We start from the raw sequence: 16,931 nt of genomic DNA, 5'->3' as shown, positions 1-16,931 counted from the left end.
TGAAACAAAGAAGGTCTGGTAGATCTCACCAAGTTTCTGGGGTAAGTCTTCATTTTTAAAGAACACTGATAAATGACTTCAGAAAATATTTTCTGTGTACTCTTAATGACCAGCCCTGTTTTGTCTGTTTTGTAAATTTGGATTTGTTCCCCAGGTTTTCTTTAAGGGGGACATACGGTACCGGTTAGGAACTAGAGGAAAAAAACTGAACTGAAATAGAAAATTAATTGTAGACGATAGTAAAAGAGAACCTGGAGGTGTTGCCGTTTGGAAGAATTCTGGATCCCTGTCCCCAGGGAAGGACGTTAAGGGCTGAACCTTGAAAAACAAAAATAAACTCAGAAATACGCAAAACAAAGATAATGGATTGTTGTGGTAGAGCTGGGTGACTCTCCAAATAGACTCAGCAGCAAGATCTCCTCGGCCTTTCTCATCCCGATCTGGTTTACGTTTTCTTGGCTTTGTGATACTGCAGTGAGTGAGCTATCAACTGATTTTGTTCATAATAATAAATTCATAGTGATTGTTTTCTCGATTTACAGATCAAATAATCCCATCTTACGGCATTGCTTTCATTTCTTGAGTGTGCTTTGACTGTGGCTCATAAGGAACATTTGTTTTCAACAGGAAAAACATGATGTACCGTGATAAGGAGTTGGCCTTTCCTTGGGTAATCCTCCAGAGAATTAAAAGGATCAAAATGTGGGATACCATCTCCTCTCCCTTGATATATTTGTCTTCTGGCAGGAAGACAGCAACGAGCAGAGGGCTTTGTGTTGAGCACAGTTGAGATGCCAGCTGCTCCCACGTCATGTGAGTGGAGATCTACAGGGGTTGGAAGTGCCACCTTAGGAGCTTCCAGCTAGTTACACAAGGAGATGCGTGATCCAGCATCCAGTAGGGAAATGGCCATGTATGCCCCTCCTCACACACTTTTTCCTATACACGAAGGCAATGTTTTTTACCACTAACCCTTCAGATTTGAAAGTATGAGCATGTGAACGACTGACTGATGGCTATTCTGAAGCCAGTTAGTCCTGGTATAGGACGAAACGCTAGTTGGTTACGTTTCTTCTTTCCTTTAGCACCACATATTACAGCACGTTTCCCTTTGCCTTTTCCATGTCTTGGGCTTTTTCTGGCATAGGAAAGGTGGGGCAGTAGAGGATGAGACTTGCTGCTATCCTATCCTTCTTACTCGGAAGCTTCTCCAATATTCACTGGGAACTTTCCTCCTGCTGGGTTCTCACCTAGGAAAAGCGAGGCCAAGCAGTTACATCCTTCCTAGAAACATTCTTCCTGGGAAGAAAGAGAAAAGCTATAGGTAGAAGTGTCCTGTCCACTGCGGTGCTAGTAAATGTTGATGGTTGGCATACCCCAGGAGGGGAGATGAGGACACTGGGCAATGTCTATAGCGTGTCATGTACAGCTTCCCTCTGAACTTGGGGCTGAGGAATGAGTAGCCTGGGGCAGGAATCAGGAACCCTAGGTTCATTTCCAGATCCCCCAGGGATTCTAGGTCGTCCTGGGTACAGTCTCAACTTCGCTGCTTCACTGTCTCATCTTTTAGGTGAATGTTGGCAGCAGAGCCTGCTTGCTGGGATTCCACGGACCTTTTACTCTGTAAAATTCCAAGGTCCTTGACATAGACTAGCTACCTGAGTATTCATCACTAGTGTGAATTATAACTTTTCCGCTTAGGGTCCAGAAGAAATTGATGATTTGGGAGAAGGCTTGTAGGATGGGGGAGGCTGAGTGACAAAGAGGCGTAACAAGTTAACTGACAACTGAGAGTGGCTCTTGGTGGGCAGGGCAGGGCGAAGGGTGAATGACTTATTCAGGAAGAGAATGGAGTCTTAGGTCTAATTTGTGACCAGCAATAAACTGTGAGTCATTCTCTTCTTAGAACAGTGGGCCTCCAGCATGGCCCAAGGGCCTGCCCAAGTAGAGTTCCTGGTACTGTACTCCTTTCTGTAGCCTTGGCACACACTTGAAGTTCACCTCAAAATACCCCTGGCGCAATTCTGGTCCACCCTCAAGAGTGTAGACTGCCTTTCAGAACTCCCACATTAAGAGGAAAATCATAATGGTAGCTGCATTCCAGAAGTCTACTTTGTTGTTGGAACTCGGGCCTCAATGTGGTATTGAAAAAAGAATGCAGGACTGAAAGAGGAAAGGTGCAGATCCGAGGCTAAGCACTGCCATTTAAATGGCTGTGTGCTCTCCAAGAGAATCCCAATCTCTGTACCTCATTTCCCTATTGGTATAGGGGTGTTAATTCCTAAATAAGATGTAAAAATGTTGTGTAAACTGTAAGGTGCCAGGCAAGCAGAAGAGATTGTTGTATAGCAACTATGAAGGTGGACCAGATTCTCCTGACAATACAGGTGGATCGTACTGCCCGAGGAGGTGAAGGCAATCCCAAGTCATCTTTGAGTCCTTTCCTGAACCTCCCCCATCTTCACTCGTCTCTAAATAAGGGACAGGCAGAGGCTTTTTGTGACAAGTAAACAGATCCTTTTATGGGCAGGAACAGGGCCCGTACAGAACCTCTTTGTTGACTTTTTGTATTTTCATTTGCTTTGTCTCGGTGCCAGTGTTTTCATACCTGACCAGGATTCAGCAGCCCCCGTGGGATCCTTAGTGATGAGTGACTCATAATTGTATCTGAAGCAGAAATAGAGGAAAGGAAGAGGTGAAACAGTGATCAAACCGTGTTGTGAGGGAAAGAGGTCTTTTCGGTTAGGCTCACTCGAACAGCCTGAAATAATCTGGAGAACCGTCATCACCTCCAGGATCCCTCCTTTCCTTTTTTGCACCTTCCCTCTTTCACTCTCTGGACCCACATCGTTCAGCAGGCATAACTAAGCCGAGGTCTCAGCACTCATCGGCCTGTCTGATGACTTCAGACGCCTCGGTGATGAGCCACGTGCACATGTGAAGAACGGAAGCCAATCAGAGCACACCGCCAGCTTACACAAAAGTACTTTAATTGACAGTATACAATTTTCCAAAATATATTTTTGTAAGAAAATGGCAATAATTAAGTATAGTCTTTACAAAGAAGTTTCTCAGTAAATTCCAGTGTACTTCAGACCCCTGTCCACTAAGACACACACTCCCCAGTCCCCTGGGCAAACTCAAAACTTCACTCTTACCAGAAAGACCCACATCACACGGTACTCCCCTCTTCTCACTCAGTGTTGTGTTTTCACCAAACCTGAGTGAATCAGCTAGTGACAGTGATGAAAGATGGGCCGTTGCTTTCCTCCTGCCCCTCTGCCTTCTCCTGTCTTAGTCCCTTTGATCCTGGGAGAGCCAGCAGACCCATATGGAAAAGCTCATTCAAACTGTTGTCTGGACAGAAAAGAATTGTTCATTTGAGTCTTAGGTCTAAATAACTCAGAGATAAACGGAGAAGACCAGTCAGGTTCTTTCTGTCTTCACGCCCTCCCTAGCCTTGCTTGCAGGATGAGATTTGAGGAGGGAATTCTGTACCTTTGTATCACTCTGGGGAGCTTGTCCGACCTTAATAATTTATTGCTTCTCCAAGGCCCTGGATAGTCTTCCATCCCAGGAGTTAAGCCTGTTTCTGTCACTAACCATGTGATTTTGGCCAAGTCACTTTATCTTTCTGGGCTTCAGGTTTTTTCTTTAAAAGCAAAAAAAAAGGAAAGTTGGACTAGGTGTCTACTACCCTCTCCCTGTGACCAGACTGTCCCTTTCTAACCAGTGCATGTCCACTCCGACCCTTGCTATAATAGGCTGGGACTTTGCTGGGAGGGGTGAGGATCCTATTTAAAAATAAAAATGCCCGATATGTAAGACAAATACTTTGTTGTCAGCCTATCTTATTTCATTTTTCGTTAAAGAAAAACCAAACAAAAACTTGTCATTTCTAGTAAAATAGACATTTACATTCTTGTTCAGAGAAAAACAAAAGCCATCTCTTAGCTAACAAATGTTTTTCCAAAGTATATTCACTTAAAGCAGTAAATACAGAGTGGATTACTATGTGGCTGTTTTATTTACATTGTCCAAAAATATGTATATTATATCTATACCAGCTTGAGCTTGTGTTTCAAAGTTTCTCCAGCATATTGTCAAAAAGGATAAATCTCAAAAGTGGTTCAAATAAACTTTCTGCTAGCTTTCCTTATCAAGAGGGGGAAAAAGAATCGTATGTCTACGTTGAACCCGTATTCTGTCTCGATGCAAAGAACATGTGTGTACCTCCTTCATGAGCACCGCTCATCCCTCCCTGCTCACATGACGCATGCTTTGCACCGGATTCTGTCCAATCATCAGATGCATGGTTTCTGGCCTTGGATGCAACTTAGGGAAACCCATGTGTCACTGAAGAGTTTGTAGTCTCTTTGGTACAACTTGTTTAGTCATGCTGAGTTCCTCTTTTCTCAGCCCCAGAATCTGAATGGCCAGACAGCATTTAGAACCCAGAGATGGGAAGAAAATGACCTTTACAGAAGCATAACTGTGTGGCTTTGGACATAGATGTCTAGTGGCAAGAGCAAGCCGAGGCAAGGTACTGGACTCTGAAGTTGCCTGAAAAAGCTAGAGTAACACAATCTCGATGCACCTCTGAAAGGAACCTCTGAACCAGCCCAAAGCTTCTCAGAGGTCTCCTTAGACAGAGCCACAGCCATTTCTCTGGACCAAGCCTGATTTTCGCTCTAGTCCTAGCCAGGCATCACCTCTCTCCACAAGAGGCCTGGCCCAGGGGCTGCAGCCTTTGATGAATTCGAAGAGGCGTGTTTGCTGTCTGTCTAAAGGCCTGGCTAGAGGAAACGTGACCCAGAATTAGCAAAGGAGTAAAATTCAGCCGCGTCTCTTCCACAGATGCCATGATAGAAACCCACTAGGTAGAAAGAACCAAATACTGGGCAGGAAGGAAGCTAACAGATTTCTCCCAGAATGACAAGGTCTCCTCTCTTTTTCCCCCAAACTGGCACTGTTCTCCATCCTGCCCTTCTCTACATACTGGAGAATCAGGGCAAATACTTTTGGATCCATGTCAGCCTAGGATCTCTCTAGCTCTTGGGAAATTCACTGGGGCCCCTCTTTGAGCCCCAAGGCCAAAGGGTAAAAGGCTATGAAGACGGAATAAGGCAGCCAGGGAAGGACACCGAGCCTCCCCTTTTAGAAAGAACCTCTCGCAAAGCAGAGAGGCTCTTGGATCCCAACTGTCGTGGCCTGGGCCAGCCTCTAGGTCCTGTAGTTCTGGCTTTTCACCTGGAAATGACACTTTTCATTCTCCTCAGCAGTGCTGCCCAGCTCCCTAGTTGGTTCCAGGGAACTTATGCCCAAGCACACCAGACACCATGGGCAAAGTTCAAAATTCCACGCAGGATTCTCTCTCCCTCAGAAAATCAGATTGGACCTCATTATTTATGCCGAGTCCTCTGGTACCTTCTCCGTGGCAGCTAACTGCTGAGTTCCCCACCGAGGAACAGATAGTATTTTATTTCCCTGAGATGCCACCAGACATTGCAGGACAACGGGGCAGCCCCACTGGGACTAGAGAAAAGAGGCAAAGGTTCCAGGCCAGAGCAGTGAGAGGTTAGACAGACACCAGCCAGCCCCCCAGGCTGCCCCTTCTGCACCCTGACGGATACCACACGGTCTAGCCCTTCTTAACTGGTGGCACAGGGGGCTCGGAATCAGTGAGGTCAGCTCTCTACAAGTCTCCCTACAGTTTGAGCTTTGGCCGTGGGCAGGAGAGGGCTGGATTAGAAAAATCATAACAAAACTATCAGCAACTTGAAAAGTCCCTGAGTTTCCTACGAAAGAGAGGAACGCCTATCCTTCCTGGCTGTTTCAGTCAATTGTTCAGACACCTCTCTGCTGACTGGGGCCCCAGGAAAGTCTATCCATCCTAAAGCTGCCCGTTCACACTGGATCTCAGGGGTTTCCTAGCCAGGGTCTTCACCCCCATGGGCTGAGCAGTGAACAACAAAATAGGGATACTTTGCCTTCAGTGGCTGCTGTGGATTTTTGTCGCGGTGAGAATGGGAGGTCCAAGGCACACTTAGGAAGCTTCTTCAAAAGGTGCCTCGTGTGATGGGCCAGGACCCATCCTGGGAGGAAGGGCTTCCCCTGCTCTTCACCTATGGATGGACCCCTAAGCAGACCACATTCCCACTGGGAATCCTGTGTGGTCTAAATCCCAGTCTCACCAAACAAACGCCAGGAAACCAGAATCCACAACAAGGGGTTCAAGGTCATGACTGACTGGTGTTAGTCTCAGGGCCCTGGGACAGAGTGGGAATAAAAATTGAGGAGGGGAGGGGGTAGAACAGAGGACAGTAACACTGACACGAGGCTGGGTTAGGAGCTAGAACTGGGGACCTAGACTTTCACATAATCAGATCCCACTGAAACAGGATCTGGCCCTGCCGCTCTCACTTCTATCCCATCCATCGATTGGTAGCTTCACCCCCTGCCCGGGGCAGCTCTGCAGGAAGGGCACCAGTGGTCACAGCAGTGGCGTGGTGGAAACAGGCACTGGACTGAAGGAAGGAACCTGTTTCCATCCTGACTCTCACACTGGCTGTGTGACCTTGACCTTGCCTGCTTTAGGCCTGTCATCTCATCTGTGAAATGCAGGGATTCTACTAGGTGATCACTGAAGTCCCTTACATGGCTCTTCTTGGTCTCCCTTCCTCTCATCTTGCAGCTCAGGCACTAGTAGGTTATTTTACAGGAGGAATCTAGACAGAATGTGATTTGTTCAGCTTGATAAGGGAAAAATTAAGGCCCTGTGGGATTGGGAGGAGGGAACCCTCCGAGTCTGCTCTCCCTCCCTAGTCTTTCCCTCGGATGGGAAGGGTGTTCCTCCCCTGTCCAAACGGCACTTGCGGTGTTCAGTCTGGAGCTGTGGCACTGTCGGAGGCGCCAGCAGGCCTGATTAGAGGTGTGTGTCCTCCTCCTCCTCTAGCTCGTCCTTGGTCAGGTTGTCCAGGGGGACGATCCAGCTGTCGCCCAGCTCCCCATTCAGGTTGACCACCTTTTTCTCCTGCATATCTGATGAGGTCTCCATCACTTCCAGTGTTGGATTGTCATGGTAACCGTTCTCCACTGTCTGCAGCTCCTCTGTTAGTCGTTGCTACAGTGGGGAAGATGACCCAAGAAGAAAGGTCGGTTTTGAGGGCTATTAGTCTTCATATAACACATGCACCCCTATAATCCAAGAACCCCCGTTTGGCTAATGTGAATGAGGAAGTGCGCCTGAAGGCCATCCTGAATACTGGCCTGCCTCAGGGCCAGTCTGAGACAAGCACTTGCCCAGCTCTAAAACTCACCGCTTCTTCACTCCGGTGACAAATCCATGAAGCCCACGGAGATGCAGTTTGTTCCCCAGAGTCCTCCACTCTGTCCTCCATTCCTCCCCGCAAACCTTCCTCTCCGGCACATGCCTCCCCCCACTGCACTGAATTGGGAAGGACTGTTAAAAACAACTTTCCTCAGGCCGAAAGACTGAGGACAGAACGGGAGCTACCTTAGCTGCTGCTAGAAGCCACATGGAGACCGTGCTTTCTCTCTCTCTTTTGCTGAGGTACAAACTGGGTTGCACAGCAGTCACCGGGAAGCTTTCTTTTTTTAATTTTATTGGGGAATATTGAGGAACTGTGTGTTTCTCCAGGGCCCTTCAGCTCCAAATCACTGTCCTTCAATCTAGTTGTGGAGGGCGCAGCTCAGCTCCAAGTCCAGTTGCTGTTTTCAATCTTAGTTGCAGGGGGCGCAGCCCACCATCCCAGGAGGGAATTGAGCCAGCAACCTTATTGTTGAGATCTCGCCCTCTAACCAGCTGAGCCATCCGTCCGCCCCTCTAGAAGCTCAGCAGCAGCTCGTTGTCTTCAATCTAGTTGTGGAGGGCGCAGCTCACTGGCCCATGTGGGAATCGAACTGGCAACCCTATTGTTCAGACGTCACACTCTCACCAGCTGAGCCATCCAGCCACCCCTCACTGGGAAGCTTTTAACAAATACACTGATTCAGAGATTCTGTTTCAATTGGTGTGTGAGGAAGCTAGGCATGGGAATTTTTTTTAAGCTCCCCACAGCGTGCGACCAGTGCTGAAAACCATGGGTCTGGAGAGAAGTGTGCTGACGGGAACAGTGAGGAGGCAGGTAAAAGAACTGGCTACCCAGCCATGCCTACACCCATTTACATCAGTGACAACTCAGAGCACCGCTGCAAGGTGGCTCTTCTCCCCATTACACAGATGAGAAGCCCGAAGCTCAGTGATAATAGAGGCAGAACTACGGCTTAAATCAGATCTCTCGGACTCCAAAGCCCACGTTCTTCCCTTCCACCAGGCTGCCTCTTTAATTTCCCACGTCCATTTCCTAGCAGGGATGAGCTCTGCCTGGAAGGGTCCATGGACTGACTACTCACTCCCCTCTAACATGGGAATAATGATGCGAGAGTCATCTGTCTGGTGAGTCGGACTGCTTCCTGGCTAGGAGAGGGACGTCCTCACCTGGTCCTTCCTCTGGGAGAGGCGCTGGTGGCAGCAGCCATAGAGGGCCGCCACAAGGAGCAGGAAGGATGCCATGCAAACAATCGTGATGATGAGGGGCATGCTGAACCGGTCCTCAGTCTCTTCTGGGGGTCCTTGGTCCCCAAGCTGCATGTGACTGACGCCCAGCTGGCCAGGAAGGAGAAAGTTAGGTGGCAGGAAACAGCTTCTGGGGTACCCTGTCTCTCAACTCCCATGCATTCATGAGCTCTTCCGCTTGGGTCTGGTGGGGCCTATCTCCCCAGCCTCCTGTCCCCCTCTCATCCTATCTTCCCCATGCTTGCAAGTGACAGGTTTCCCTACATTGAGGGAGACACTGTGGAACAAAGTAACTGTGGACTTCCAGGGACAGGCTCCTGACCCCATCTGTGCACACGCCTGGGAGGAGCCCACTTACCTCCTTCAGGTCATCCCATTTGTCTCTCAGCAATTCATATACGTGCTGGGGATGGAGGTTTGCTGCGGGGAAGGAAGGAGAGACACTGCTTCAGTGGTCCAGCTTGGAGTGATCTGGTAAGGGATAGAGACTGGGCCTCAAGGAGGACGGACTGTATCGCAGTCTCCTGAGTGGTAGCTCTCTTGGGTGGCTCTGGGAGGGGGAATAGCTTGATAATTCTTAGGAAACAGGGAACACCAGCACTGACCCATCCCCATGGCTCCTGAACCGCCACCCCCTGCCCCATTCCCACCCCACATAGGGCCGAGTCCCCCTTTGCTCCCAACTCACTCTGGATACTGATTTCTTTGATCGCCACTGACTGGATATCTGGAATAGGTTCCAGCTCTATATGGCACTGATCTTGAGTTGGGTTGAAGGTAGATTTTGCTGCTCGGCACAGAAGTGCGGCCAGTTTGTCATCTTGAAGGCTCTTCGCCTATTGTGGGAGATCAGAGGTGATTCCTCAGGGATCTTGACTGCAGCCTAGGCTTGTGGACTGCCCTTCAGAGCTACGGTGAGGGGAATGCTGTGGCCAGACTGAACCTATGCCCTTCTCCAGCCTCAACTGCAGCCATTCCCAGGCCTGCCAGGTTACGTGCTGTTCTCCAGGAACAGACACTGCCTTCTCTGCCCCAGTCCCCTCACCCTGTTTATCTTGTCTGTGGTTGAACAGTACCTTTCACCTACAGCCCCTTTCTCTGTCAAAGCTCTTAAAGGATCGCAATCTACTGCCTTTTATCATCTCTCTCCTTAGAAGGGGCTAGAAGAGGCACTGCCTGGCAACCAGACCCAATCTCTCTGAACTTCTCACCAGTCTTTTTTTTCTTTTTAAAAAGATTTTTAATAAACTATAGCTAACGTACAATACTATATTAGTTTCAGGGGTACACCATAGTTATTCAACATTTATAGACCTAAAGAAGTGATCACCATGATAAGTCCAGCTACCATCTGACACTGTACCACGTTATCACAATATTATTGACTATATTCCCCATGCTGTCCATTACATCCCCATGACTTACTTGTTTTATACCTGCACATTTGGACCTCTTATTCCCCTTCCCCTTTCCCCCCTTTATAAATTTTTCAATTACAGTTGACATTAAATATTACTTTATATTAATTTCAGGTGTACAGCATGGTGGTTAGACATTTATATAATTTAAGAAATGATCTTCCTGACTAGTCTAGTACCCACCTGGCACTATACATACTTATTACCGTATTATTCACTATATTCCCTGTGCTTTACTTTATATCCCCATGACTGTTTTGTAACTACCAGTTTATACTTCCTAATCCCTTTCCCTTTCCACTCACCCCCAACCCACATTCTATCTAGCAACCATCAATATGTTCTCTGTGTCTATGAGTTTGTTTCTGTTTTGTTCGTTTATTCTTTAGATTCCACATATAAGCAAAATCACATTGTATCTTATCTTTCTCTGTCTGACACTCCATTCAGCACAATACCCTCCAGGTCCTTCCATGCCACTGCAGATGGCAAGAACCCATTCTCTTCCATGGTTGAGCAATATTCCACGGTATATATGTACCACCTCCTCTTTATCCATTCTTCCATCAACAGACACCCAGGCTGCCTCACATCTTGGCCATTGTAAACAATGCTGCAATGAACAAGTGGGTGCACTGGTCCCCTCAAAGTAGCGTTTGGGTTTCTTCACATAAATACCCAGACGTGGGATTACTAGGTGCTGCTTTATCTCATTATATAGTTTTTGTTTTCAAGTCTATTTTGTCTGGTATAAGTAAGGCGACCGCAGCTGTTTTTTGTTTTCATTTTCATGAAATACACTTTTTCCATCCCTTTACTTTCCATCTATGTATCTTTCAATCTGACATGATTCTCTTGTAGGCAGCATATGTAAGGGTTTTGTTTTTTTATCCATTCACACCTTTTGTGTCTTTTGAGTGGAGCATTTAATCCATTTACTTTTAAAGTAATTGTGGATAGACATGTAGCTATTGCCATTTTGTTACTCATGATTTTGATCTCCCACCCCCGCCCCCATCTTAAAGAAATCCCTCTGACATTCCTTGTTAATACTGGTTTGGTGGTGATGAACTCCTTTACCTTTTTATTGTCTGGGAAGCTCTTTATCTGTCCTTTCATTCTAAATGGTAGTTTTGCTGCGTAAAGTAATCTTGGTTGTAGGTCCCTGCTTTTCATCACTTTGACTATTTTGTGCCAATCCCTTCTGCAAAGTTTCTGTTGAGAAGTCAGCTGACAGTCTTATGGGAGCTCCCTTATAAGTTACTAGCTGCCTTTTTCTTGCTGCTTTTAGGATTCTCTGTCTTTAATCTTTGCCATTTTAATTATAATGTGTCTTGGCCTGGGCCTGTTTGGGTTCATCTTGTTTTGGACTCTGCGCTTCCTGGACTTTTATGTCTATTTCCTTCACCAGGTTAAGAAAATGTTCAGTCATGATTTCTTCAATCCCTTGCTTTATCTCTTCTCCTTCTGGTACCCCTATGATGCAAATGTTGTTATGCTTGATGTTGTCCCAGAGGTCTCGTAAACTATCCTCTTTTTTTTTTTTAATTCTTTTTTATTTTTGCTGTTCTGATTGGGTGTTTTTTGCTAACTTGTCTTCCAAATTGCTGATTCGATCCTCTGCTTCATCTAGTCTGCCAGTGATTCCTTCTACTACATTCTTAATTTCAGTTATTGTATTCGGCACTTCTGACTGGTTCTTTTTTATGGTTTCTGTGTCCTTTTTTATGCTTGCTATCTCTTTGTTGAAGTTCTCACTAAGTTCCTTGAGCATCCTTGTAACCACTGTTTTTAACTCTGTATCTGGTAGGCTGCTTGTTTCCATTTTGTTTAGTCCTATTTCTGGAGATTTCTCCTGTTCTTTCATTTGGGACGTAGTTCTTTGTTTCCTCATTTTTGCTGCCTCTCTGTGTTTGTTCCTACGTATCAGGTAGATCTTCTATGTCTCCCAGTCTTGTCCGGTAGTCTTATGTAGTAGGTGCCCAGCGTGGCCCTGGCATAGTCTCCTAGTCATCTGCTCCAGGTGCTCCAAGAGTACCCCTTGTGTGGGTTGTGTGTGCTCTCCTGTTATAGTTGAGCCTTGATTGCTATTGGCATGTCTGTGGGTGGGATTGACCCTTAGGCTGATTGGCTGTGGAGTTTGACTGTGTCCACAGCTTACAGGCTGTTGGGTGGGGGGGCTTACCCCACTGAGTGGGATTCGCCCCAGTGGCTTCATACCTATTGAGATCACCCTTTGAGTGTGCCACTTGAGCTCTAATTGGGTGGTGGTGCTCTGTTATGGTCTGAAGCCGACCTCTAAGTATGTTGATTCTGGGGTCTCTTGGGAGGAGCTCTGGTGCAGGCCCAGGTTTACCCACTGCCTGTGACCAGACCTGGACTACCTGTTAGGAGCTACAAAGCGATCTGCAGTTGTTCACTGCCTGTGCTAACCCTGGAGGCATGTGGGAGAGGCCACGCTGCAAACTGAGGATAGCTGTTACCCGTACTGGGTTTGGGGTATCTCTAAAAAACCAAGACACCCCGAGGCCTGCTGCCACCTGCTGGCTCCCTTAAGTTTCAACCCCTGATAAAGCCTCGTAGGTATATGAGTTGAGTGAGGCAGGGTCTCAGGGAATCGAGTGGGAAGAATTGTGGTCAACAGGTTAATGTAGATTCTGGTTTGGTGCCAGTGCTGAGCTTGGTGCTGCTCAGCAAAAGTCTCAGAGCACACCAAGGCCAGCTGCCACCCATGTGGGTCGTTTTCAAGAGAGAGTGCCATGCAGGCAGGGCTGGCTGCTCTCAGATAAAGTGCCACTAGTGTTGAGCAAGTTGGGTGGGGTGGGATCTCAGGGAGTCAGTAGGGTGGAACAGTGGAGCTCACCATGCCAGTCAGCTTCAGATTTGGCCTGTGGGGGAAGGCTCAACACAGGAAAGATGGCACCTGCCTACCAGCTGCACAGGAGAAGGACCCCACACAGGGAAATTGGTGACTGTCCTCCAGGCCTCGCTCCAAGCCACATACCTGTATGCCTCCGACGCCCCCCCTGAGTTACTGTCCCTTTGCTGGAGCCCAAGTGAGTGCCAGCAAGTGAGAGAGTCTTTGGGCAGGCTGTTTCAGGACATCTGGGTTTCCTGCAGCCTTCCTTCCACCTGGCTGGTTGGAATCCCCATTCTTTTTCACAGCCAGATGTTGTGTGGGTACCTCTTCCTGGCACCAGTATTCTGGGCTGGGGAGGCCAGTGTCAGGCTGGGGTCTCCCATTCCTCTGGGGGGAACCTTCGTCACCAAGATATCCCTCCCGGTTCTCAGCTGCCACAGTGAGGTTTGGGGCCAGCCCATTTCACGTCTCCATCCCTCCTACCCGTCTAGATGTGGCTGCTTCTTTATATCCTTGGTTATAAAACTTCTGTTCAGCCAGATTTCAGGAGATTTTCCAGGTTGACTGTTCTATAATTTAGTTGTAATTTTGATGTGTTCACAGACGGAAGCAGGCACAGTGTTTATCTACTCTGCCATCTTGGATCTCTCTCTCACCAGGTTTGACACTCAGTTCACTGACCTCAGGAGAGGAAGCTGCGACTCTCAGCTCAAGGTTATCGATCCCAGAATTGAAACATGTGCCCATTCCCTAGGCTAAGACTCTATGAAACCATAAGCAGGCTTACAGGACAAAAGGCGGGACCATCACTGAACAGAGGAACATGGGAGTAGGCACAGGGGGTCATCTTGGAAGGGAGCCTTCTATATTTCTAAGCAGAAAGAGCATGGCTGACATGGCTTTAGGGCTACAGGTGAAGAAGCAAAGTGTGGGAGGCTTTTACCCAATCCTGCCATTGTCATCGAGAGGCACCCGAGCTGGTGTTTCTCTGACTTGATTTTATAAGGGACTGAGATGAAGAAAAAGACTCTTGTTGTGACTTACCTCAGGACCCCCACAAACCATCCACTGATTTTCTACCTGGAATTTCCTGAGGCTCACTAATTCCCCAGCCTGACACCAGGTAGGGATCCAGGGCTTTCCACCTTCCCTTCACAGCAAAGGGAAAAAATGCTTCTCACACCCAGTCACACCACCTGCCAAGTTTCAGCCAAAAAGGGCCTGAAGAAAGGCTGTGCAAATATCAGTGTGATTCGTGCCTCATCCCAAAAACCCAACCGCAGGGAAACCATTCCCTTTTAAAACTCCAGTCTAAATGTAGGCTTTTGTAAAGTTCACTTGGAAAATTCCAGCAAAATGGACACACGAAAAAGAAAAGAAAAAAAAAAAAAAACAACTGCAGAAAATACAGGTGGCATTACAGGGTTGTAAGCCCAAGTTCTCCATCCTTTAGGAAACCATGTTCTGTTCTAGTTCCTAGGGGTGGTTGCAAAAATAGGCACTGACCACGAGAGGGCAGCAGTGAGCCGTCCATCACCTACACTCACAGGGCTCAGCCATTTACTGAGTAAAAACCTTTAATCCTAGAGACTGGCAGTCTGAAGGCACACACTGCTACACTCACATACATACATGCTGACACCCCAACCCCAATACACACACTCTCACACACACACAGCACCCTGAGTGGAAGAACAGCTGTTAGCAATGGCTCTCTGATGCTCAGGGGCTCTGTCTGATTCCTCAGTTTAGAGGAAGAATCTCTCCATGCTATTCTCCATTGAGGCCATGGCCCAAGAAATAGAAAACCACACACCATTAGAACAGGGAGAGTTAGGCACACTAAGCCTCTCATTTTCAATCGCGGCCTCTGAAGCCCAAAGAGATCAACTTAACATAAAGTCACACCCTGAGCTAAAGGCAAACGGGAAGTAGGCTTGGGGTCTCCAGACTCTCAGAGCATGTGAACAGTTACACAGTGGAAGCCCAGGGGACCTGGTACTTCTGGGCCTCCAGCAGCCTTCAGGGTGGGGCTTCCCGGAGAGACGTGCAAACCTCACTCAGTACCTCTCTAAGATGGGAAGGGGCCACTTCCTACTAGCAGGGTAAAGCAAGGCCAACAAAGTCAGCACACACCCTTTTCATCAGAAGAAACACTTCATTCCCTTCTAGCTTCCTCAACCCTGCCGCTAAACTGCATTTTGGGGGTGTGGATCAGCGTGGGGCTCAGATGAGCGAGGTACTCACACAGCGGCTGGTTTTCGTGACGTTCAGGATAAGCATCTTCTCCTCCTTCAGCCTTCCGAGAGGCTGGCACTCGATCTGGAAGAAGCCACTGGAATTAAGGGTCAGGCTGAGACAGACAGGCTCTCATCGTTGTCTCCTCTCTCCCTCCCCACCCCCTGCATGGGTGACACAAAGGAAGGAGTTCCTGGCAAGCTGGGGGCATGGCTGGGCGAGAGCGTCACAGCCGGCTGTGTGACTGGCTGTCCAGCTGTCTCAGCCAGAGATGGCAAAGCCAAGGAGATCGCAGAGCAAATGGACGTTTGCTCCTACCCGCCCTAGTCAGGGACCCTGGGCTGGAGAGAAGAATAGAAATGCTCTTCTCAGAGCCCCTTCTATTTGAGTCTGGGCTCTCTTGTCCCATCCCTGTCGGAATTACCTTTCCTTTCTCAAGAGGTGAGGTGGGAGACGGGATGTTAGAGCCATGGGGTGCAGTTGGAGCCATCTGAGTGCTGGAGTCTGTGGTTCTGACAGGAGGCATGGCCGCAGGTCCTAATGTAACGTTCCCAGGGATGGCTGACTTGGTCTGTTGATTTCCTTGTGTGGTAACCACTGGAATTGGGAAACAATTGAGAAAAGATGAGTGGTACCTTTAAGAGAAGAGGCCGGTCTTTCTTGTCCTTTGTTTCCTCTGGGTTTTTGGTTTTATCCCCTACCTAGATTGCAAGCTGAAGTAAGCAGACTATGTGGAAGAAGAGGCAAACGGGAGCTCAATTCCTGTAACATATTACAGGATGGGTCAGACTGGAGGGGCCAGCTTAAGGACCAGATAAAAGGAGTAATGACGATGACATCAGCAGCAATACCTAACATGAACTGAGGCACCGTCCTCAATGCTTTACAGGTACTTTCTTATTTAATCCTCCCAACAACCCTGTGAGAAAGGTACCGTAATGATCCCTATTTCATAAACAAGGAAACTGAAGCTCATAGAGGCTGCACAGTTAGACCAAGGTGACATGTTAGCCAAGTGGCAGAGCCGGGATTTGAATCCAGGTTTATCCCACTCAGAGCCCTTACTTGTACAGCAGGATGCTACCGCTCTCTTCTGGTGTGGTGGTCTGTGAACTTCACTCTGCACCCAAATTACCTGCGGAGGTCTTGAAAATGCAGATTCTCAGGTTCACACTCAGAAACTCTTAATTCAATAGGTCTGACATGAGTCATAATCTTGAGGCTTATAATCCATCCGTGAGTTTTGAAATTAGTTTACTGGGTTAAGACCAGCACTTAAAAAGGGGGGTGGAGCGGTATAGAATAGAAAATATCAGAGTGTATCACTCATAATAAAGATAAGCCCAGGTTAGTGAAAAATTGTATCAGTTATGTGTGTGTTACATGTATCTCATATGTATGTGTCCTGGGTCATGATGTAAAGCTAAAATGTATTTTCTTACTGTAGATTGCCATCAAATGTATTTCTTATACATTTCTCAAACAGTGTTTGAGAAACACCGTTCGGGAGTACTTCCAATATCCCCAATACTCCGCCACTACAACCTCCCAGAGCTGTACCCACGTATAGACTATTGTTTCCCTGAAATAAGACCTAGCCGGACCATCAGCTCTAATGCATCTTTTGGAACAAAAATTAATATAGGACCCGGTCTTATTTTACTATAATATAAGATCGGACAAGACCGGGTCTTATATTAATTTTTGCTCCAAAAGACGCATTAGAGCTGATGATCCGGCTAGGTCTTATTTTCAGGTAAACAGGGTAGCACTGTTGGTCTCTGCTCCTCACTGAAATAGAAAAAGGGCTGAATGAAGGTGGAGTGCATTCACAAGG

At 47.5% G+C, this 16,931-nt stretch overlaps 1 protein-coding gene across 1 annotated transcript in view; it reads right to left on the bottom strand.

Annotated features, from left to right (window-relative positions):
- Positions 1 to 2,973: 2,973 nt before the first annotated feature.
- PODXL (podocalyxin like) overlaps positions 2,974 to 16,931 on the bottom strand; it is a 53,501-nt gene continuing 39,543 nt past the window's right edge. Inside the window, exons 5-10 of the mRNA XM_088800406.1 lie at positions 15,519 to 15,691; positions 15,104 to 15,178; positions 9,267 to 9,414; positions 8,937 to 8,998; positions 8,501 to 8,668; positions 2,974 to 7,123 (exon numbers count right to left, since the gene is read on the bottom strand). Of these exons, the coding sequence (XP_088656532.1) occupies positions 6,926 to 7,123; positions 8,501 to 8,668; positions 8,937 to 8,998; positions 9,267 to 9,414; positions 15,104 to 15,178; positions 15,519 to 15,691 (824 nt within the window). The 3' untranslated portion in view covers positions 2,974 to 6,925. The remainder of the gene's footprint in view (positions 7,124 to 8,500; positions 8,669 to 8,936; positions 8,999 to 9,266; positions 9,415 to 15,103; positions 15,179 to 15,518; positions 15,692 to 16,931) is intronic.

Source organism: Rhinolophus sinicus, chromosome 8 (assembly GCF_057876585.1).
Source record: "Rhinolophus sinicus isolate RSI-liver-muscle chromosome 8, RSI-T2T, whole genome shotgun sequence".
NCBI classification, from domain to species: Eukaryota; Metazoa; Chordata; class Mammalia; order Chiroptera; family Rhinolophidae; genus Rhinolophus; species Rhinolophus sinicus.
This window is presented reverse-complemented; position numbering and strand designations above follow the sequence as displayed.